This window comes from Prorops nasuta, unplaced genomic scaffold, assembly GCF_024137725.1.
Source record: "Prorops nasuta isolate Cenicafe-Biocafe unplaced genomic scaffold, Cenicafe_Pnas_1.2 PNAS00004, whole genome shotgun sequence".
In the NCBI taxonomy this organism is placed as follows: domain Eukaryota; kingdom Metazoa; phylum Arthropoda; class Insecta; order Hymenoptera; family Bethylidae; genus Prorops; species Prorops nasuta.
This window is the reverse complement of record NW_027116801.1, coordinates 10,825,154-10,849,733: the sequence shown is the minus strand read 5'-3', so window position 1 is coordinate 10,849,733 and position 24,580 is coordinate 10,825,154. Positions and strand designations below refer to the sequence as shown.

General features: G+C 32.9%; 4 protein-coding genes across 4 annotated transcripts; 2 read left to right on the top strand and 2 right to left on the bottom strand.

Moving 5' to 3' along the window:
* The first annotated feature begins 6,285 nt into the window (after positions 1 to 6,285).
* On the top strand, positions 6,286 to 7,270 carry LOC136772920 (putative nuclease HARBI1). Its single transcript, XM_066726171.1, has 2 exons — positions 6,286 to 6,488; positions 6,567 to 7,270. Exons 1-2 carry the CDS (start codon positions 6,353 to 6,355, stop codon positions 7,121 to 7,123), a joined length of 693 nt encoding a protein of 230 aa, XP_066582268.1. The 5' UTR covers positions 6,286 to 6,352; the 3' UTR covers positions 7,124 to 7,270.
* A 279-nt stretch (positions 7,271 to 7,549) lies between these two features.
* Positions 7,550 to 8,500, bottom strand: LOC136772790 (uncharacterized). The gene is made up of 4 exons (XM_066725916.1): positions 8,485 to 8,500; positions 8,358 to 8,384; positions 8,034 to 8,227; positions 7,550 to 7,953 (listed from the first exon to the last, which is right to left on the bottom strand). The coding sequence occupies exons 1-4, from the start codon at positions 8,498 to 8,500 to the stop codon at positions 7,603 to 7,605; spliced, it is 588 nt and encodes a 195-aa protein (XP_066582013.1). The 3' UTR covers positions 7,550 to 7,602.
* A 1,562-nt stretch (positions 8,501 to 10,062) lies between these two features.
* LOC136772789 (protein FAM200A-like) lies at positions 10,063 to 12,153 on the bottom strand. Its single transcript, XM_066725915.1, has one exon. It carries the CDS (start codon positions 12,151 to 12,153, stop codon positions 10,063 to 10,065), a length of 2,091 nt encoding a protein of 696 aa, XP_066582012.1.
* A 7,974-nt stretch (positions 12,154 to 20,127) lies between these two features.
* Positions 20,128 to 22,305, top strand: LOC136772787 (protein FAM200A-like). Its single transcript, XM_066725914.1, has one exon. The coding sequence runs from the start codon at positions 20,128 to 20,130 to the stop codon at positions 22,303 to 22,305; it is 2,178 nt and encodes a 725-aa protein (XP_066582011.1).
* The last annotated feature ends 2,275 nt before the right edge of the window (positions 22,306 to 24,580 follow it).

Sequence of the window (24,580 nt, the reverse complement as noted above, 5' to 3'; positions counted from 1 at the left end):
ATAATTCTGTGGCCAGAGTTTGGATCAAAGACAGACCGGGTTTCTTTCAGACAGGATGGAAACTAACAAGGAACACAAACGTGTGGCTGTGCCCAATCACCATGATCAGGGCAATGCTTAAGAAATCAGAATTAAGAAGAAGAGACGGGAACACAGACTCCTTATTTATTACATTGGCTGGAGGTTTGAAACCTGCATCATCCACAATGATTGGAAATTGGATTCGTTCAGTACTGAAGGACGCAGATATTAACGCATCTCCGGGCACTTGCAGAGCAGCAGTAGCATCAAGAGGCTGGTTAGACAATCTACCTGTTGAAGAGATTTTGAGAAGAGGAAATTGGAGGAGGGCTGATACATTTAGAAGACATTATTATAAAGAGGTTTTAGTTCCTACTAGAAAGGAGACAAGTAATTTTCAGCCTATCTAGGATTAAGAGTTATTGTAAGCACCAAATACGACTGTGATAAAAATTTTATTTTAAAAAGGTGTTATTTAAGAAGATGTAAGAGTTTTTATTTTGTCATAGAGGAGTTGATTATTTTTCAAAGAAAATTAAAGTTTATTCGTCACATAGCATTGAGTCTTAAAAAAAAAAAAAATAAAAAAAAAAAAAGGGGGGAGGTCACCAGTAGAAAACAAACAACATCTCATAAGGGATGCCGTGTATCGGCCGATAGCATATAATGCAGGTGTTTTGAATTCCATCAAAACACGTATTATATGCGGAAGCCGATACACGGCATCCCGGTAAGGGTCTTACTGGATGAGAATCTATGGCCGGTATTCATAGTCGTTGCTTATATTTAAGTCTGACTTAAAGTATCGATTGTCCTTTTTCACCTAACAGTAATAGAAAAAGATAACCTATGCTTAAGTCGGTCTTAAATATAAGTAACGACTATGAATACCGGCCTATGAGAGAGAGTGCGAAGAACCTCACAGTCTTTGCACCAACGCGGTGACCACGTGACTCTTCCGAACCAATCAATGAAGTGGAGGGGAGGACTAGAGGAGTTTAAGGTTTGTCATAAAGGCGAGTATTCAATAGCGTCTCATAAGGGATGCCGTGTACCGGCTTCCGCATATAATACGTGTTTTGATGGAATTCAAAACACCTGCATTTCTGAAATTATTGATATTAGTATCAAAATATATCAAAGCCAGCATTATCGATACGGAGACAAATCGATCCCAAAATATCGATATTACTAATATTGCTAGCGTAGTTGTCAAACGTGATGACCCAGCTTGATATTTTTAAAAAAATGATAAAAAATAACACCAATTAATAATAATAGAAGACAATGGAATCTTACTATTATAAATAAGTATAATTTAATACAATAATAAATTATATATATCAAAGGAAAAAAATAAATACTTGATGGCGAATTATATTTACAGGTTAAATTAATTTAAAGATATAAGGTAATAAAATCATATAAGGTTCTATTGTTCTGGACAAGGATGGGATGTTATTTTTGGTGCGATGGATGAGCCTTCATCATATAACTGCAGCTGAGACGACAATTTTAATCAGTATTGTATAAGGGAATTAAGAAAGTATATATTCATTTTCATTTATACATTGACTTTTGTGATCTTTTATTTATAACAAATACTTTTATTTAATTTTTGAAACTTTCATCAAATTCATGCAGTGATATTATTATAATGAGATAATTTATAGTTTAGAGAATTACTTTATTACCTATTATTCGGTTAGTAAATATTATCCAGTTTTTATTATAATAACTTAATATATTTTGCACACAAATATACATATGAAAGCAGTCATTTTTCTTATCACATATATGGCATATTAGTATTGCAGGAAACTTATTATAATTTGCTAAAGAAATAAAATATACTTATAAAATCACTATTATCTTATATTATTTGTGGAATAGGGTATTAGGAAATTTGGTATGCATACTTTTATAGAGGGTAGTATATATTATTTGGATCGAGGTATAAATATTGTTCAAAAAGTGAAGCTGAAAAAAATAAAGAAAAAGTTTATTAAGTTTAAAATATAAGAAAAAATTATGTAATCTGTATAATTTTAAAAACAATTCATTAAAGTAAATATATTTAATTATAATTACCTAATATTTTGTACAGTGTGATTGTTTTTAAAACTTGCTTTACAGCAAAGCAATCATAGAAAAAATGGCACCGTTAACTTTTCTCAGTTTAATCTCATTCTAAACTTATAAAAAAATTTTGATATTAGCGCTTCAGTATCGATACACCTAAATATTGTCACTAGAAATATCGGTATAAAATATCGAACAATTTCATAAAAATATCGATATTACGATATATTGATACAATATCAGCATCTCTAGTTGGCATCATAATTTCAACGACGGCATCACCCACCGGTGAGGTGGTGGTGGAGGCGGCGGCGTGGAGTGATGCCGTCGGTGAAACCGGAGCAGCAGCGCCAGAAACATTTTCATTATCCATCTAAGAGGAAAGATAACATTTTTTAATTTATTTTTCAAAAAGAGAGAGAAAGAGAGTGAAACAAAGAGAGAGAGAGAGACAAAGAGAGAGAGAGAGAGAGCCAAAGAGAATAAATTTTTATACTAAATCTATATTTATTAATTATTATTAAAAGACACGATAGTATCTCCATGACAAGTACATAAAAGTAGAAAAGTCATGCCTATACAGCCGTCGAGGCATTAATCTCTTATACAGCTAATTTGGGCATCCCAATTTTCAAACCGATTTTTCTCGACGAATAATCTACTGCCATTATTTAAGTGAAGCTTTTTTTAAAATGGTTTTAAAAAAGCTTTCATTTGCACCTAAAAACATATTACCGGTGAGAATTCACCTTCACTATGACATCGAACGCCTTGTTTCTATTTTTCGATTGTCATGCTTCTTTGCTATTAGGAAAATGCTTCTTCCTCATTTCTTTCTATTTCTGCACCTGTTTTTAAGAATTCATTAACGCGTTTTGGTCTGTTTCTCGATGTATTTCATCTTATTCAGTTATGCTTTAAAGTAGTAATTAGTAATTCATGCTTGTTCGTAGAGATGGCGCTGCTTGTCGGTTACCGACAAGGCATTCGATGTCATGATAAAGGTGAGTTCTCACCGGTGATATAAACAGTACAGTATTATGCTACCGTATACTGTTCGAACGTCAGTAGAAAACGGAAAAGAAAAAGAATAAAGTTCTAACTATTATTAACGATAGAAGCACTATCGTTAATAACTAATAAATCATATCACTATTCGAAAAGAAAAAGAGAGGTTGGTTAGATGAAAAGAATATTGCTAACTATCATTGTGCGAAACAATGTCCCAAGTTGGCTCCGAACCTGTGGTCAGAAGGGAAGGTCTTATTCTAGAATAAAGTATTCAAAGCCAAGATAAGAGATAAAAGTAGTTTTTATTTGAATAAATAAAATGTACAAAATTTTACAATATATTTACAAAAGAACCGCTAGACTAATGATCGACTTTCTAGGGAATTTTCTCTCGTCAACTTCTAGGGAATTTCGGTCTACGAAGATTCCCTAGAACCCCAGAAAACAGAATTCCCAGAAAGGAACGCGGACTAAGAAGCTCCCGGACTGGGCAATTTTCCCTGGAGTATTCCCCACTATTCCCCAGTAAAATCCCCAGCTACGGGAGGAAGCGAAATAGGAGAAGTGTTTTTAGGGAAGGGGAAGTCCCCTTACCCCTCGGCCTACTTCTCCTAGAGCTATAGTGGCCAGTGAAGCCAGATCGTGGACGGACTTTCGTCCCCACCACGCCTTCTGCTGCGCACGCAGCTCTCACACAAAGAAAGCAGCTGCTAGGTCCGTGAGATGCTTCACCAGCCGTTGCACGCACACTCTTCCACCGGGACATACGTGTATCGGTCTTCCCCGACAAGCTTCGGTAGATCTCGGGAGCGAGAAGGAACGATGTCGAATCTCGGACCTCTCTCTTTCTTTATACTATGTTTACCAAACGCGACTCGCAAAGCAAAACAAAATCCTTTTCCTAATGCTTCGGTATAAAATTACCGAAGGTCCCAGCCCGAAATTCAAACTTTCCTAAATTAGTTTTAATTATTATAAAATGCTATATGCAGCCATTAACTTATTAGATTTAATAATAAATACATAAAATGCGTTCTTACAATGTAAAATGGGTTGAGGTATAAGAAACTCAATGTTTATGTACTAATCTGTTAACAAATGCATTTTTATATTTATTATTGAGTCCAATAAGTTAATAGTTATTAAAAAAAAAACTCCCCGTAATGCAAAAAAATGGAAAAAAAAAAATCTCTGCCAGGAATCGAACCCGAGCCCACCGCGTGACAATCTGCCATCCTACCGCCTGCGCCACGAAACTCACTTATCGTTGAAAGGGTAAAATAGCCTTTTCTCGACTAACTCCAATTCTTTTATTAATTCGTCATAAACGATAAAGAATTAGCTGAAATAATAAGAACATTTATTTATACAGTATTATTACATATGACCTATTTTTTTTTAATTTGAAGCACACATTTTACATGAAGATACGATAGTTTAAGGGTAGTATCCATGCAGTACTTTAAATACAAAAACTGTATTCATATGTTCCTCTGTCATAAATTATTCTATTACACGTAACATATAATATTGCTTACTTTATTCGTGATCGATTTATTTCTGTACAGTTGATGCACCGAAATTCGGCAGATTGATCTTTAAAAGTAAACACGGTCGACAGACCGAGTAAAGGCGAGCAGTCAAAACAATGCGTTTTTATGACTAGGAAACTACATGCCTTATTAACAGGTGATCAAAACGTCTGCTTTAAAGGTACGAAATAAAACAGACACAATATATGTTACGCAACAAATAGCTAAGACACCGTGTGCGAGAGAGAGCGTGCGATGAATATAGTGCGGGAAAATGATAGCATTATAAATATTGTTTGGCATCGTATAGAAACACTAAGGCCCGGTGTCACAAGCCTTGATTAACTTAAGTTGTTGATTAAGAAGTGCTGACAATCGCTACAAAATTAAAATAAGATACACCGAGACATCAGTTTAAGTTGTCGGTACTGAGGTGTGAATTGTTAGAGAGTGGTTGGAACGAAGGAATACTGTGGAATATTGGAACAGTTAGGAGAAGGAAAAAGTAAATTGCAACAATTTAAATATAAATTTAATATTGAATTGCATGATATAAAGGTAAGCTTAGTTGTAAATATAAATTGAATTTTTTAAATAATAAACATTATATATATTTGCATTAAATTTATTTTTATCAAGAGTATTGAATTTTTACAAATTTTTATATTTTATAATATAAATGATAACTTAAAGAACATAGATAAACAAGAAAAAATTTGTGGAGTATATTTACAAGTAAATTTGAAGAAACATTTCGCACAATTATAATGTCAATTAAATACATGATATATATTTATTTGGCTACACAGTGTATTTTATGACGAAGTTTTTTTTGAAAAATATGATTCTCCACGACAAATTAATTTTTGTATATGACATTTAACAAGCAGAAGAAACATTAAGTAGTAATTTTGATATTGCTTCTTTTTATTGATACTTATTAATTTTGAAGATTATCATGAACAACAGTCTGACAGAGTTTATTTTGGAATGGATGGAAGATGAAGAAGAGGAAGATGAACAAGTGAACTTATATATTCAAGCTCAAAAAGAAGAAACACGAACTTTTAGACAACAAAAGAATTGGTTTGATATATTAAATAATGATGATTTTAGAGAAAGATTTCGTCTTACCAAAAATGAATTTATAATGGTTCTAAGAAAAATATATGGAGGTTTAATATACCAAAATGGAACAAGGTTAGTTTAATCCAATATTTTTGTTTTTAATTATACTATTATAGCTAGACTTTCAAAGTAAAACTTGTATGATGTAAAGGATGACAGATAATAATGTCATTAATTCATTGTGTAAATTAGTTTAAAGTTTACTTGAAATTTACCCTGAATAAATTTTCAAATATCTTATAGTTCATTCTGGAATAAAATATATTTTCTTTAATTTAATTTATTGTACTAATGCAATAGTCTATAATAAAATTATCTATAGCCAACAACCTCAATTTGAAAGATGTTTACTAAAATGTTCTTCTTACAAAATAAAGCTACACATAATTTTTTAAAGCAAGATTATTTATACCCTATTTTATTGCAGATCAACTAATATATTACCCATTAATCAATTACTTGCCTGCTTACGCTTTTATGCTACTGGATGTTATATGGTAACTTGTGCAGATTTTTGCGGCTTCAGTAAAAAATCTGCTCAGAGAATAATACACAGAGTTTCTCCACTTATTGCAAATATGCATTCTGAATTTATAAAATTCCCCGTAAATAATGATGAAATTTTGGGGATGCAGCAAGGAAATTTCCAAAAATCAGGATTTATAAGGGTTATAGGCGCTATTGATTGTACACATGTAAAAATTGAATCATATGGTAAGATGCATTTGTCAAATATTTTGTTCCAAAAAAAAAGTTGAGATTTTCTATCATTAACCAATGTTAATGAAACAGGTGGGGATGATTCTGAACTGTACCGAAACAGGAAAAGTATTTTTTCAATAAATGTACAGGTCATTGCAAACTCTAAATTAGAAATAATAGATTTTGTAGCACGTTGGCCTGGATCAGCACACGATTCGACTATATTTAATCACTCTACAATAAAAGCGCGATTTGAAGCTGGACAATTTGGGAACGCTCTATTGCTAGGAGATGCTGGTTACCCAAACTTACCGTACTTGATGACACCTTTGCAAAATCCTGTAACGCATGCTGAAAATTTATACAATGAATCACAAATTAGAACTCGTTCTATGGTAGAGCGTTGTTTTGGAACTTGGAAAAGAAGTTTTCCTGTTTTATCTATCGGAACACGTTTTAAAACAGTGCAAAGAACTCTTGCAGTTATAGGAGCTACAGCTGTTTTACATAATATATTAAGACATACATTAGATGTTGAAGATTTTGATCCTAATTTATATAATGCCATAATACAAGAACAAGGAAATGAATTTCTGCATAACGATGAAAGAAGATATTTAATAGATCACTATTTTCAAAATATTTAATGTTTTGCTTTAAGGAAATCCGAGGAGTTTGCTTTTAGACGTTAGTAAATAATATAATAACTGTAAAGTTAAATGGATATATAAATATAAAAAATATTGTAATTAGATAAATACGTCGCCTTAAAATTTTAGAACTGAACTGTTATGGTAAAGCTAAGGATAAACAATACGTTTTTAACGTATGATGTAAGAATTAAATTCATTTTATTAAACTTTTTAATTAAAACAAAAATATATTTCTTTTATTTCTCTATGATCTTAAACATAGCTAAATAATATTTTGTAATTAACACATTGGTACTATAAACTGGTTACAATACATATGTAAATCATATATCACATTGCACATATCACATTGATATAAATTAAAACAAAAATTATGTAATAACCCCGCTATACTATATTAATAAACTTTATATACTTCTTAATAAAATCTAAAATTTCTGAACTTTTGTTGTTTTCAAACTTTTATTGGGATTTCAGTTTGATAAGTCACTTGAAGCGAAGTCTTCCTCCTGTTGATTTAATTTCTTTAGCTCTGCTTTTAACAATCTTCCTTTTAACTTTTCATTTCGTAATTGCTCCTTTATGACATTTTTTTCTATTGCTTGTTTATGAATTAAATTCTCCTTCATCAAATTTGTTAATTCAATTTTAGAATTCAATAATATGTTTTGAGTTTCGGTCAGCATTTTGTGGTTATTCTTTTTTTTCACACCAGTTATAGAATCTCCCTTAACAATCATTTTTAAAGGATTACTAATAGGCTGTGATAACTTTCTTGGATTCCAATCTTTCCATTCATTAATTTCATTGTCCTTTAAAAGATACTGTTAATAAAAATAATATACTTAATAGAGAATGTGTAATCAAAACGATTATACAAAAGAAACAAGTTCAAGTATTTTACCTGATAAATTTCTTTTGGATCATCTGGATCATCGTTTTCATCTTTATGTACATTCATAATATTCCACACTGTGCCTGTACCTTCTATTGCATCAGAATCAAAACTATTGTTTAAACCGAAAACACTTGAATGCCCAATTATATTTAATACTTTTTCAAATATGATATTTGGTTTCACATTTGAACGTCCACCACCTATAATTTTAAATTGATTTTAATATGTTAAATGGTCTTTGAAACAAACCATTTAAGAAAATCACCACTTAATGTCCACTTTAAATAAATTAGTTATGCATATTATTTTTTATAATATATATGTAGTTACCTGTAAGATTTGTTTGCCTTTTTAATTCTGCAAAATGTTTTTTTGTGTTTGCTTTTAAATTAGTCCATAAATTTTTAATGGCTCTTTCATCTCTATTCTCTAAGTTCGAGATGCAGTTATATTCTGCTGCTATTTTCTTCCATGTTTCTGCTTTTTCTATTGGTTTAACTTCATCAGTTTTTTTATTTTCTACTATGCTAGCATATTTATCCACCAAATCTATTAAGGCTAATTTTTCAACGTTATTAAAATTTGTTTGTCTCTTAAAGACAGCCATGATATATAATATAAAACACAATCTGTGAAAACACAATACTCTTGATATAAATAAATTTAATACAAATATATATAATATATTTATTATTTAAAAAATTCAATTTATATTTACAACTAGGCTTACCGTTATATCATGCAATTCAATATTAAATTTATATTTAAATTGTTGCAATTTACTTTTTCCTTCTCCTAACTATTCCAATATTCCACAGTATTCCTTCGTTCCAACCACTCTCTAACAATTCACACCTCAGTACCGACAACTTAAACTGATGTCTCGGTGTATCTTATTTTAATTTTGTAGTGATTGTCAGTACTTCTTAATCAACAACTTAAGTTAATCAAGGCTTGTGACACCGGGCCTAAAGGCCATTGAACTTAGAAATTTCGTACAGTCAAACAGCTGATCGATCCAATAGATCGAAAAGTATACAAAGTCTATCGTTTAAAGAAGGCTTTTGCAATTGAAGACAATTAGTTATTGTTGAAAATAATCTTTTATGTATTATGGGGGAAAAAATTTGTAAAACGGCAACGTATTTAATTGATACATATGTTAGCAACATCAATCAGAATTTTTTACGTTTTCATGTGCTTTTAAATTTATAGAGCTGCTGTGCACACCGTATTTTCGTTATACGCTTTTGCACGCAACATTTTCAATACGCAATTTTTGTACAATTTGGAGTTGTTTTCGATATATATTAAGAAATATTTAAAACATGATTGGAAATACAGTCTTCATAAGGTTTACAATTTGAAGCTGTGACACGAAAGAGGAATAATGTACAAACATTGAAGAAGGATATAGTCTTTTTGGATTGATTTTTTTTTCTTTCTTTTTAAGAGGTTAAAATGCTTTTACGCACACCAACCAGTAGGCTCATCCTTCCAATTAATTATGGTAGGAATTTGTCTGCTCGTTGATAGTGTGGGACTCATGGCCCCCAGGAATCACCTTTGTGTCGGGAATTACACGCTGGCTCAAACTCCCTGGATCTTTAAGGCCCAAACTCTACCCACTAAACAATCCTCTGTACCTAAAGATATTTCATTTCATTAATATTCTTAGTTTTGCCTCGCAAAGTAGTCGTTAAGAACAGACTGACAATTTCAAAGCTTTGCGAGGTAGTCGTCAAAGACAGACTTTAATTTTAATGAGCTTTACAAAGTAGTCGCGAAAAACCGACTGAAATTTTTTATTGAAGCTTTGCAAAGTAGTCGCGAAGAAACGACTGAAATTTTTCATTGAAGCTTTGCAAAGTAGTCGCCAAAAAGCAGACTTAATTTTCTTATTTAAGCTTTGCAAAGTAGTCGCCAAAGCAGACTTAATTATTGTGCATATAAGCTTTGCAAAGTAGTCGCCAAAGCAGACTTAATTATTGTGCATATAAGCTTTGCAAAGTAGTCGCCAAAGCAGACTTTTATTTTATTCATAATCTATATCATCATCACTCTCGTTATAAGTATATACATGTAAACTACTCTCTGGTTTAACATTATGTGACTCATACAAATTATTTTTCATTATTTGTAAGTGTTTCTTTGTGATATTCATAGAGATAGGTGTTTCATTGCTTATTCTAAGTGCATATTTGATGACACACGTAGCATTAACTGTTTCATGCACAAGCCTATTTCTTCTCTTGCTTTTAATATCGGGTAGCATAGAAAAACATCGTTCTGCCTCAGCGTTTGAGTGAGGAAGAGATCTCACTACGCTTAACAATTTCCGCAATTGTGGATATCTCAATTCCTCTTTTTCATTTTGGGCAGAACATATTGCTATCCACATGTCATCAAATTCTAATTTTGACCAATATTTCTTTCTAATATCGCTTTCTTTTACATTTAGAGATTCCCATTCGTTTATAATTTCATTTTCATTGTAATTTCCTAATCGACGGCATATTTGCATTAATTGGAAGCTACTAGCTTCTCGATCCTGATCAAATAATGTCACGTCCTTTTCAAAAATACTCAGATTTTCTAATAAATTATCGAATATAGGGAAGCGATCACGAATTTCTTCACTTGCTTTTATGAAGAAGGATAAACAATTCTGTCGAATTGTTTTCACTTGTGCTTCAGTAATTTTTTTTTCTTTCAACATTATTGTCAAATAACTAGCACAATTAGGACCTACATTAATGGTCTCTATAGGAAGAAGGTTTTCATTTCTTGAAAATCTTGCATTGCGTACAAAAGGCAAAAATACATCTTGCTTTAATAATATAGGTTTAATAAATTTTTGCAAGAAAAATAAAAGAAAATTTCTGGAACATTTATTCAGTAAGTGAATTTTTGTTTCTTTACTTTGAAACAGAGCGTTAAAAGTATTAAATTTTCTTAAAACATTTTCCAAAAAATATAAATATGCTTTTGTTTCGCTATTTTCCATTATAATTAACAATTCCTCTGCTTCTTTGATCTTTTCAAGTTGCTGTTCTACCAAAAACTTGTGTATAGTATCCCATTTTTCCAGAATGCGTTCAATACATTTTTGACGCGAAAGCCAACGCGTTTCTCCATACTTCACTAAATTTTTAGTGTTATTTTCAAAAGATTCCTGAAATTCTTTAAATATAGCAAATCTTTTAGTACTTCCATTTATAAAAGACACAATTTTTTTTATGAAAATTGTGTATTCGTTTGGCAATGTCTTACATGCACTAGAAGCTGTTAATGCTGAAGAATGACAAATGCATGGCATTGTTATCAATTGTGGACAAATATTTAAAAGCCTTGTTTTGAAAGAGTCATTTCTTCCAATCATAACTGATGCATTATCACAGCTTAATCCAATGATGTTGGTTAGAGGTATCTCTCTTTTATTCAATTCATTCTTGAATGCATTAAAAATTTTGTCCGCAGAACAGTCTTTTGCGTCTAAATTAATTAAATACAGTAAATTATCTTGTGTACGCAATGATTTACTGTCCACATGTCTTGTTATAAGAGTCATTTTTTTCTCGTTCGTACTGTCTGTAGTTTCATCTACAAAAACAGAAAATCTATGACGTTTCAAATCTTCACTTACTCGTTCTGTCTCATAGGGACATAAGACTTTAGTAATAATATTTCTTATTTTTGTCTTTCCCAAAGTCATAGATTGAAGAACGTCCGGCTCTTTACCAATCTCTTGAAATAATAAAAGTAATTCTCTACTATTTTTAAATGGTATTTGGTGCTCTGCGAAAAACGCTGCCACTTTAAGTTCAGCTGCTTTTACTCTATCATTAAAACGAAATTGATCATTTTCAGATGTAGTGGGATATGCTATTTCGTCATCGAGTGGAATTTCCTTCTTTATCATATTTTCTATATGAATTTTCTGGCCTGCGTGCCTTTGAATCTGTGAAACACCGCAAGAATACATTTTTCCGCATGCAAGACAAACGAATAAATCGTCTCTACCGGTCACTCTAAGCACCCAGTTCTCCCAAGATGGATATTCGTCATACCAATCAATTTGGAACTTTTTACTTGATCTCTTTTTTTCTTTTAATTCAATATCCATTTTTCTACAATTTATTTGTATTATATAAATATTGTACTCACAATTATGAATATTTAATCCTTTATGAAACTAGCCGGAAATATCCTCAACACAAAAATCACTTTTCACGTAAGGTACACAAAAGCCAACCAAAACACTATTGATATTAACGTGAAAAATTTATGTGCTATTAAATTTTTGAAATACGATAGAAAAATACGTTTGATAAATTACTTAAATTTGCAAAACTTTATTCGCGTATTTAATTTTAAGTCGTTCAATTCAACCGATTGAAACCGACTGAACGAGACACATAGATATTTGCTGAAAAGTCGTATTATTGTTTACATCTTGGATTCAAATACAGGTGAAATTTATCTAGGCAATTATCAAAATAAAAAAAAAGGGAAAATCTTTAAGAGGACTCGAACCTGCGACGTTCAACGTATAGAGCAAGCACCTAACCACCTACGCTACACAACCTTCCGATAGTTCTTAGATAAACAGACAATGTTAGACGATGCTCTCGTGAAATGATATTCATTTTCTTTTCTTTTTTCAACTTAGTTTGAAAGCAAATCTAACACGAACAAACTAAGTAATAATATATGTTACGTGTAATTGAATAACTTATGATGTTTTATATGATAATTAAAAAATGCTCGATTACTTTATTTTCTTACATAATATATATATATATATATATATTTCATATCAATGCAAATACTTGTAACTATCTTGTTCTCAATATTAATATTAACTATGTATATTTGAAGCAACAGTATTATTAACTATAAAATTATGTAATACCGATATTTGCTTTAAGCTCTAATCGGTAATATTACTAACACTAAACGCACCGATAAATATTTTTTGGTTGTTTTATTTTAAAAATGTCATGTCACCTAAAGATGGTACCTTTAATGTTTAACCCTTAGAAGCTTACATTTTTCTATTAACTATTTCGACATGAAAACTCTTACTCGGAGGTTTTTGGGGTCGCTGAATACGAATCTGCAAGTAGAATTTTTATTTTTAAATGGATTAGATGGAAATTTAAATTTTCGATATGGAAAAATGTTAAAAGACTACATTTCACCCTCCAAATAATACAAAATTCTGACTAAGCAGCAGATAATTATAATACTAGTTACTTTCGAGTGTGCGAACGTAATTTGACAAATTCTACTAACAGATTTATATTCAGCGACCACGAAAACCCCCGAGTAGTTATTTTTAGAGCAGAATATGTGATATAAATAATTTCTCGATCCGCCATTTTGAATCCACCATTTTGAATTTTGAAAATGTGACCCCGGAATCGTAATCAGCATACCTCAAAACCCCCAAGTCTAAATTTTCGTAAAAATTGAACATTAAATAAGCTCTATAATGATTTTTTTCTGAAATATCATCGTTTTTTTTGTTTGTTTATTTATAACAATTTAATAACAAATTAAATGGTAATTTTTATGAGAGAGTATTGTAGAAAAACCTCTTAACTTTTAAAAAAACCTATAACCATCTATAGATACTAATAAATAAAACTTTTACAGAGATAAATGTCCAATAGCATATGTGGTACACCGTAAGTACCACTGTACTTATAAGGGTTAAAATACGTAATAGGGAGATAAAAATGAATTTCACCAAACGATTTAATTTTAATTATATTTTTTATTTAATTTTTTTTTTAATTTATATAATAGTTTTTTATTATTGGAGCATAGCCTCCTCTCCCTCCCCATCCCCTTCCTCCTCCTACTCCACCCCACCCTCTTCCACCCCACCCTCTACCACCCCACCCTCTTCCTCCCTGTCCTCTTCCTCCCTGTCCTCTTCCTCCCTGTCCTCCTCCTCTTCCTCCTTGTCCTCCTCCTCTTCCTCCTCTTCCTCCTCGTCCTCTTCCTCCACCGCGCAATTGTGCCCAATGCCGGCGCGCCTTTCCACCACCATATTTGTTATCTGTAAAATATTGGAAAATGTATAATTTAATTTATAAAGAAATAACGAAAAGAAACATTTATGATAGTAAATTGTGTGTGACCGAAGTGTGTGAATCCTTTACTACATAAAGGAACACATTACCAAAGCGACGCACAAATGGCAAATGAGAAAGAAAGATAGTATAAATGACTAGAGGAGAAATAATAAATAAATATATTGAATATTAATACTTACGGTGACGCGCCGGCATTATTTGCTGCTGCTGCGGCTGTTGTTGCTGCTGCTGTTGTTGCTGCTGCTGCTGCGGCTGTTGTTGCTGCTGCTGCTGCGGCTCTTGTTGCTGCTGCTGCAGCTGTTGTTGCTGCTGCTGCAGCTGTTGTTGCTGCTGCTGCTGCGGCTGTTGTTGCTGCTGCTGCTGCGGCTCTTGTTGCTGCTGCTGCTGCGGCTGTTGTTGCTGCTGCTGCTGCGGCTGTTGTTGCTGCTGCTGCTGCAGCTGTTGTTGCAGCCCCTTCAGCAGCTTTTCCACCAACTCTTCCAACGTTGCGATACGTTGGTTGGTGGTTGGACCCACCTCAGCCGGCCCAGCCAAGGCAACCAATTCTTCTTCCATTTCTTATAAGACAAACAAATTCATTCAATTAATAAAAAGAATACTTAAAATATAGAATGTGCTGGAAGGTGAAAAAATAATTGTACTTACTCTCTAACGATGATTCGTCGCTCGACATTCTGAAAAATACATTATGAAATGAAACATAAATAAAAACTGTTAATTTAGTAATAACTGCCTTGTGTAAATTATGCTAAAATATTACACAAGACATTTTATACTTTTCAAATTTTACATTATATACTGAGAGAAGTAAGAGTATACTTACGCTTGAAACTGTTGAGTCAGCTGCTCCATAAGAACTGAAATGTCACTTTAACAGCTAGAGCTACCCATAAGAGCTGGGCTAAATAACAATATTTTCATATCGAAATTGGTATAGTTTCTCACCAATTTAATATGTAAAGGTATATTCGAAAGATTTAACCACGATCATCAAGTTATAAAAGTAAGTAGTTTGTCACCGGAAAATGTAAACACCCCCGATCACGAATAAAGTAAGCAATATTATATGTTACGTGTAATAGAATAATTTATGACAGAGGAACATATGAATACAGTTTTTGTATTTAAAGTACTGCATGGATACTACCCTTAAACTATCGTATCTTCATGTAAAATGTGTGCTTCAAATTAAAAAAAAATAGGTCATATGTAATAATACTGTATAAATAAATGTTCTTATTATTTCAGCTAATTCTTTATCGTTTATGACGAATTAATAAAAGAATTGGAGTTAGCCGAGAAAAGGCTATTTTACCCTTTCAACGATAAGTGAGTTTCGTGGCGCAGGCGGTACGATGGCAGATTGTCACGCGGTGGGCTCGGGTTCGATTCCTGGCAGAGATTTTTTTTTTTCCATTTTTTTGCATTACGGGGAGTTTTTTTTTTAATAACTATTAACTTATTGGACTCAATAATAAATATAAAAATGCATTTGTTAACAGATTAGTACATAAACATTGAGTTTCTTATACCTCAACCCATTTTACATTGTAAGAACGCATTTTATGTATTTATTATTAAATCTAATAAGTTAATGGCTGCATATAGCATTTTATAATAATTAAAACTAATTTAGGAAAGTTTGAATTTCGGGCTGGGACCTTCGGTAATTTTATACCGAAGCATTAGGAAAAGGATTTTGTTTTGCTTTGCGAGTCGCGTTTGGTAAACATAGTATAAAGAAAGAGAGAGGTCCGAGATTCGACATCGTTCCTTCTCGCTCCCGAGATCTACCGAAGCTTGTCGGGGAAGACCGATACACGTATGTCCCGGTGGAAGAGTGTGCGTGCAACGGCTGGTGAAGCATCTCACGGACCTAGCAGCTGCTTTCTTTGTGTGAGAGCTGCGTGCGCAGCAGAAGGCGTGGTGGGGACGAAAGTCCGTCCACGATCTGGCTTCACTGATAGTGGCTCCGTGCCACCCCAACCCCTAGGGTGAATGCTACCCCTCCCGCTACCCGACTCTTTCGAGAGCCCTGGACTTGAGGGTCGGAACCAGAGATGTTAACTTGTGGGAATTCGGTATCCCCACCACGCCGCCACTAGCTTGCACGCACACAGTGCCAGCGGTACATCGGTGAGCCAACCCCACTACTGTCGCCGCTCGCTGGTCACGCACACAGCTACATCGATACGTGCGTGTCTCGGCTTTCGCCGTTGAAGTTCGGTTAGCTCCGGTGAGGTATGAGTACGAGAGGGATGAATATACTTTTCTCGGACCTCTCTTTCGCTCTCTATTTCACCTAAGTTTAGCCAACGAGCCGCGCGAAACTCCTTTTCCAAGGGTGTCGGCCGGCTCGATGCGCTCGTAAGAGAAATTTATTTTTTGACAATTATAATACAGGAAAATTATTAAATGTTACTATAATTTAACAATTATCCTCAAAATTGTAAAAAATTTTTGTATATAAAAAATTATTATGAGATGAAATAAAACTAACAAAGAAATAATATTATCCGTGTAACTAATTGAAAGAAATAACCCTTATTATATTGCACAAAATGATCACTGAAGTGTGACATTTAAAATTAATTAAATAAAAAATTCTACGAGAATACATGAGATTGATTAATTTGAAAAAATGGTTAAAAATGAGGTAAAAACTCGACCATTTTCTTGCAACATCACTGTACCGATGGTGATTTGGATTTGCAAATATCACAAAATTGTCCAAAATTCATCAATTTCCTATGAAATGCAAAAATCTGACATAATTTCTATGATGAGAGCCTAATAAATGAAAATGTGGGGCGGCTAGGATGTTTCTTCGGTTACTTTCTTGTATGGTACACCTATAAGCGAATGAAATCTCCTAAAAAATATGCCAAAATAATGGCAGGAAATAAAATTGCGCCTTAATATTACAATGTAAAATACAATGTCAAGAAATAGCTCAAACTAACAATTTTCAAACTTGTTTCATGCAAAATTTTAGTGTAGGAGGTACTTCCGCCTTGAAAATTTTGCAAATTCATGTATAATTGTTGATAAATAAATAATTATTGATCCAGAATGCACTTAAAATAAAGGATTATTAAAATTGAGTTTTACACTATGAGCTTTAAAAATCTGACTTTATTTCTATATTGAGAGGCAAATAATTCCGTTGGTCAAGCTTCTTGGCTCTTTTTTCGGCCATAATCTGGTGTAAAATGTCCGAATGAACAAATAGATGCTATAAATGATAACCAAATCACGTTGGAATCAAAAGTTGGCTTTCATAGCTATGTTGCAAAATCAAGCCTAGAAATGGCTAAAATTGTCCATTTTCAAACTCATTTTCTACAAAATTGGAGTGTCGTAGCCGCTTCCGGTTGGATTTTTTTGCTATTTCAGGTATAATTGTCAGTAATAATAATAAAAATACCCTCTGATTGCATTGGAATTGAAATATTCATGCAATTGAGTTTTACACTATGAGAATAAAAAATCTGACTTTAAGCACATATTGAGAGGCAAATAACTCAATTTCTCTTGCTTCTCGGCTCTTTTTTCGGCCATAATCTGGTGTAAAATGTCCGAATGAACAAATACATGCTATAAATGATCACAAAATCACCTTGGAACCAAAAGTTGACTTTCATAGCTATGTTGCAAAATCAAGCCTAGAAATGGCTAAAATTGTCCATTTTCAAACACATTTAATGGGAAAGTGGAGTGTCGTCGCCGCTTCCGGTTGGATTTTTTTGCTATTTCAGGTATAGTTGTCAGTAATAATAATAAAAATACCCTCTGAAAGCTCTGAAATGGTAAGTTTATTGAAATTCAATTTTACCCTATGAGAATCAAAAATCTGACTTTAAGCACATATTGAGAGGCAAATAACTCAGTTTCTCTTGCTTCTCGGCTCTTTTTTCGGCCACAATCTGGTGTAAAATGTCCGAATGAACAAATAGATGCTATTTATAGTAATCAATTCAGGCTACGATCAAATGTTGGGTCTCATGGCTATGCTGGTAAATTATATTCTTAAATGACTATAATGGAGCTCATCAAACCTTCTTATCTGCATTCTTGATATCTATAAGTGTGCTCCTTCTGTGAAATAATATAGGGGTAAGAGGGTTCATGAAATAAATACATTTTAGAAATTCATTTAATTTTTTTTATTTTTTTTTTTACATTTATTCATAATAAATAAAATATCCCGTAGGACGTTGACGGGGCCTTCCCCGGCTAGGGTATTCTTCCCTGACCCGGCTATAATAATGTGTCCGGCTGCTGCCCCTACTAGAAGCTCGGGCTGTAACAAAAAAATAGAAAACATTCTTATATTTCCATACCATTGTAATAAATAATCTAATGCTTCTAATAACTATTCAATGCAATGGTTTTTAAATGGAAATTTTTGAATGTTGAACTATAAATTTAAGATGGTTAATGCTTACGTATATAGCCGGGTCTCGCCGCCTGAGTGGCAGGCACGAACGCTTGCACTGCCACTTGTTGTTGCTGCTGTTGCTGCGGCTGCTGCGGTTGCAGTTGCTGCTGCTGCGGCTGCTGTAGTTGCAGTTGCTGCTGCTGCGGCTGCTGTTGTTGCTGCTGCAGCTGCAGTTGCTGCTGCGGCTGCAGTTGCTGCTGCTGTGGCTGCTGCTGCTCCAGCCGCTCCAGCCGCTCCTTAATTTGGTGGAGGAGAACCCCGTTCTCCTCCACCCGCTCCTTTATAATTCGCAGGAGATCCTTTGTAGTTTCTGTAACAGATAATCATTAATAAAATTTATTATTTGCAAAATAGACTTTACTAAAAAGTTCGTTTCCACTCACCATTCCCATTGGGCATAGGTTCGGCCATGATTCTGTAACAAACAAAAAGAATTGAAATTATTATATGAAGGAAAAGGTTTTTGTATTCGATAAATGAGACAATTATAATGGAGAAAGTAAAGTGAGAGAAATGTCAAAAATTTATTGAATACTGTTGAAAGTACTTACATTATCCTTCCTTTGCTTCTGCTTTCGAAGTTAATCCGTCGAGATTCAAGATACGAGTGAGGTACCAACGAAGTTCGTCTTCACCAAATCACCACAATACTTTTCAAATTAAATATACAAGGTGTCCTATTGGTTTTCTAACACAATTGTTACATGAGAACCTATTATTGTTGGAGATATTATTTCACATGATTAGTTGCTTTATTCTATTTGCCATCTTTATTATTTACTGTATACCCTGTGTATTATATACAAGTTCTTCTACATTACAGTAACCGTAACTTTTAAATCGAGAAGGAACCGATTTGGAATTCTTCTTAACGCGATATAAATTAAATTTCTAATTTCCGATACTGAAATAAATTAAGTATTACTTACATTTAATAATATTTTAATTATTTCATGAAAATCTTTACGAAAAAAATGACTACTGCAGTGGGATTCGAACCCACGTCCTACGGTACAGAGGTCTGACGCCTTACCCACTACACCACAAGGCTCCATTGGATAGTTAAAACTTTATCGTCTATATAATCTAAGCGATAATGCGTAAATATTTTATATGCTTTAATAAAATATTATTTGGCAGTTAGACTAAAAGAATTTGTTATTAATTGAATTATTTATTAATTCAATTTATTACTAATAGCTTGTTGGCTATTTATATCGGAAATTTTTAATTTTCTGGGGAAGTCGTGTAGTGGGTGAGTGGATAGCGCATAAGAATGCTGATCCTGTTGTCACAGGTTCGATTCCCAGTGAAACTATCAGTTTTTTTTAATGCCAACTAATTAATTATCCGTCAGGTCATCAACCCTACATTACAAATCGTTGAACCTTACCCCATTTCTGCCTTTATTTGTACACAATTTAATAAATGTATAAAAGTAGATGAAGCCTTTGTATCTTGGGCATTTGCCTTAAAGCTATTAATTTGTCAAGTTCGGATTAATTGACAGTTTCGTGATATAAAGTGATTAAAGTGATAGGAAGAGTGGAAAATGTCTTCCAGTGAAAATAGCCCGGTATCAAAAAAGACTAGAATGTCTTCCAATCCGCAAAAGAGAAAAAGCAGCCACAAAAAGAAATTTCAATATCATTGGTATGATTTGAACCCATCTTGGATGAAGTGGGCAAAGCCGATACCTGATGACAGTAGTAAGTTTCACTGTTTAATTTGCGATAAAGTTTTAAATTGCGGTTATTCGGAAATTCAGAAACATGAGTCCTCCAGCATTCACGTGCAAAATGCTGTTCAATTTTCAAATCGGCATATTCCGCAAGGCTCCAGTAGCTCATCTAATTCCGCAGAATTTTCGAAGGAAAAAGAATTTGATTTTCTTGAACGCGTTAAAATAGCGGAAATAAGATTGTCAACGTTTTTTGTAGAACATAATATCCCGTATATAGCAAGCTCCGCAATGGTTAATATGTTTAAACAGATAGGCAAGGAACCGGAAGTACTACAAGCCATAACATTAGGACGTGTTAAATTATCAAAAATTATAACTAATGTGGTTTGTCGCGAAGAAACACAAAGTCTCACGGAAACGTTACAAAATACAAAATTCTCGGTATTTGTTGATGAGACTTCGGATTTAACAAATGAAAAATGGTTTTCAATAATGGTTCGGTATATTGAACCTGCGTCATTGCAAATTCAAACACGTCTATTGCAATTAATAAATCTTGACGCAAGAGATTGTTCGGCCGAAAAGTTATTTTCCGCATTTAATAATGAAATGGTAAAAAAACAAATACCATTAAGCCAAATATTAGCAATAGCCTGTGACAATGCATCTGTTATGATCGGTAGAAATTCGTCTTTTCGAACGAAAATATTAGAAAAGAATGCAAATATAATAACGTTTCCATGCATATGTCATTTATCGTCACTCGTTGCTTCCGCTGCTTGTAAAGAGCTACCTTCATTCCCGGAAGAATTTGTGAAGAAAATTGTTAATTTCGTGAGCGGAAGCCCTAAACGGACGGCAATATTTCGGGAATTTCAAAGGTGTTTTGCAGGAAAAATAACAAATTTGTTGAAGCATGCCGAAACTCGATGGCTTACTCGCTATAAATGTATTGATCGTGTATTAGAATATTGGGATGTTCTAAATAACTTTCTATTAGAACAATCCTCAGAAAATAATATGCAAGCCTATGAATTGCACCAATGTATGCAGAACGCTGAAACTAAAGCGTATTTGTATTTTCTGCATTTTATTTTAAATAAGTTCAATACTTTTAATGCCGAGTTTCAAGCACGCGAAACAAAACTGCATTTATTGCAGCCAAAATCGGTTGAAAGTTTAATTTTTATTTTAAGAAATTTCATGAAACCTGCATTATTGAAGTTTTGCATAGCTCAAGCAAATTTCTGTGATATTAATTTTTCCAAGGATATTAATATTATTCCGTTGGAAGATATAAACGTAGGATATGATTGTGAAGAATATCTGCAAGACCAAAAGAGTAAAGAAACGTTAACGCAAATGCAAGTTCATGATATTAAAAAGAATTGTTTAAAACTTTTAATAAAAGCTGCTGACGAAATTCGTAACCGTTTCCCAATACATGATGAGTTTTATAAAAATTTTACAGTTCTTGATAACGAGAACTCACTTTTTAACTCAGATAGAGAATCATCGGCTGCAGCATTATTAAAAATTGGCAATACATTTGGTATAAAAAATGACATAGAGCTAAAAAAAGAATGGTTTTCTTTATTTAACGATGAGTCAGCAGATCAGAAATATAAATGGTCTAGACTTTCCTTCGATGACATGTGGATACAAATTTCGCAAACTAAATGTGAAAGGAAGGAAAAATATCCTTTGTTGAAATTACTATCGTGTATAGTACGGTCACTTCCACATTCGAATGCAGAAGCAGAACGGTGCTTTTCAATCATTCCTGATGTCAAAACGAAAAAAAGGAATCGTATAAGTTCTGCTACTTTAAATGCAATTTGCGTCATTAAAAATTATTTGAAATGTACAAATCATGATAGCATTACAATGCCAATAAGTAAAAAACACATAAAATTAACTGAAAAAGATAATTTATACGCAAGAAGTTACGTCGAAAATAAGGTAACTCTTACAATTCATGGATACACAAATGACGATGATGATATTGATGGTGATTTTGATGACGAAGTACTTTACGATAATTGAAGGAATGTCTGACGGATTCGACAATTATAAAATCGAGTGAAACTATGTCTGACGGATTCGACAATTATAAAATCAAGTGAAAAAATGTCTGACGGATTCGACAATTATAAAATCAAGTGAAAAAATGTCTGACGGATTCGACAAATGAGAATAGTGTCTGACGGATTCGACAGTTCAAAGAAAATACGTAAAATTGACCGAAAAAATACGTAAACCGCGAAAGGAGGGTTTTTTAGTGGGTAGGCGCTGTCAGAAGAACCATGTAGTTCGAACTTAATAAGTATATTAATTCGACACAAGCATGGAGATGGTGAGTCCCACACTATTTAGTATACGGCTAAAATATATATTCATTCCAACAATTGAACTTACATTACACAACTGTTTTATAACTTTTTGTGTAATGAAAGAACACAATAGGAAGAAATGTATGTTTCCGTAATACTAAGTGTGCCAGGATGCATTTTTCCCTTAAAAAAAAAAAAAAAAAAAAACACTGCAACAATTTACAATTAAAAATTGTTTTCATTTTTCCAATAGGAAATATTTCATGGAACACGAAGAGAAATTCAACAAGCTTTATTCGCTGAGTATGGAGATTCAGAGAGACTTTTGATTCTCATAGGGTAAAATTGAATTTCAATAAACTTACCATTTCAGAGCTTTCAGAGGGTATTTTTATTATTATTACTGACAATTATACCTGAAATAGCAAAAAAATCCAACCGGAAGCGGCTACGACACTCCACTTTCCCATTAAATGTGTTTGAATATGGACAATTTTAGCCATTTCTAGGCTTGATTTTGCAACATAGCTATGAAAGTCAACTTTTGGTTCCAAGGTGATTTTGTGATCATTTATAGCATGTATTTGTTCATTCGGACATTTTACACCAGATTATGGTCGAAAAAAGAGCCGAGAAGCAAGAGAAATTGAGTTATTTGCCTCTCAATATGTGCTTAAAGTCAGATTTTTTATTCTCATAGTGTAAAACTCAATTGCATGAATATTTCAATTCCAATGCAATCAGAGGGTATTTTTATTATTATTACTGACAATTATACCTGAAATAGCAAAAAAATCCAACCGGAAGCGGCTACGACACTCCAATTTTGTAGAAAATGAGTTTGAAAATGGACAATTTTAGCCATTTCTAGGCTTGATTTTGCAACATAGCTATGAAAGCCAACTTTTGATTCCAACGTGATTTGGTTATCATTTATAGTATCTATTTGTTCATTCGGACATTTTACACCAGATTATGGCCGAAAAAAGAGCCAAGAAGCTTGACCAACGGAATTATTTGCCTCTCAATATAGAAATAAAGTCAGATTTTTAAAGCTCATAGTGTAAAACTCAATTTTAATAATCCTTTATTTTAAGTGCATTCTGGATCAATAATTATTTATTTATCAACAATTATACATGAATTTGCAAAATTTTCAAGGCGGAAGTACCTCCTACACTAAAATTTTGCATGAAACAAGTTTGAAAATTGTTAGTTTGAGCTATTTCTTGACATTGTATTTTACATTGTAATATTAAGGCGCAATTTTATTTCCTGCCATTATTTTGGCATATTTTTTAGGAGATTTCATTCGCTTATAGGTGTACCATACAAGAAAGTAACCGAAGAAACATCCTAGCCGCCCCACATTTTCATTTATTAGGCTCTCATCATAGAAATTATGTCAGATTTTTGCATTTCATAGGAAATTGATGAATTTTGGACAATTTTGTGATATTTGCAAATCCAAATCACCATCGGTACAGTGATGTTGCAAGAAAATGGTCGAGTTTTTACCTCATTTTTAACCATTTTTTCAAATTAATCAATCTCATGTATTCTCGTAGAATTTTTTATTTAATTAATTTTAAATGTCACACTTCAGTGATCATTTTGTGCAATATAATAAGGGTTTTTTCTTTCAATTAGTTACACGGATAATATTATTTCTTTGTTAGTTTTATTTCATCTCATAATAATTGTTTATATACAAAAATTTTTTACAATTTTAAGGATAATTGTTAAATTATAGTAACATTTAATAATTTTCCTGTATTATAATTGTCAAAAAATAAATTTCTCTTACGAGCGCATCGAGCCGGCCGACACCCTTGGAAAAGGAGTTTCGCGCGGCTCGTTGGCTAAACTTAGGTGAAATAGAGAGCGAAAGAGAGGTCCGAGAAAATTATATTCATCCCTCTCGTACTCATACCTCACCGGAGCTAACCGAACTTCAACGGCGAAAGCCGAGACACGCACGTATCGAT

What these genes read in the sequence shown, in the direction of transcription:
- LOC136772920 (XM_066726171.1), top strand. Translation starts at nt 6,353, where the DNA reads ATGCATTCTGAATTTATAAAATTCCCCGTAAATAATGATGAAATTTTG. An exon ending in TGTAAAAATTGAATCATATG is followed by an intron (nt 6,489 to 6,566) that starts GTAAGATGCATT and finishes TTAATGAAACAG; the next exon opens with GTGGGGATGATTCTGAACTG.
- LOC136772790 (XM_066725916.1), bottom strand. An exon ending in AAGGCAAACAAATCTTACAG is followed by an intron (nt 8,228 to 8,357) that starts GTAACTACATAT and finishes TTAAAATTATAG; the next exon opens with GTGGTGGACGTTCAAATGTG. An exon ending in ATCCAAAAGAAATTTATCAG is followed by an intron (nt 7,954 to 8,033) that starts GTAAAATACTTG and finishes TTTTATTAACAG; the next exon opens with TATCTTTTAAAGGACAATGA.
- LOC136772789 (XM_066725915.1), bottom strand. Translation starts at nt 12,153, where the DNA reads ATGGATATTGAATTAAAAGAAAAAAAGAGATCAAGTAAAAAGTTCCAA.
- LOC136772787 (XM_066725914.1), top strand. Translation starts at nt 20,128, where the DNA reads ATGTCTTCCAGTGAAAATAGCCCGGTATCAAAAAAGACTAGAATGTCT.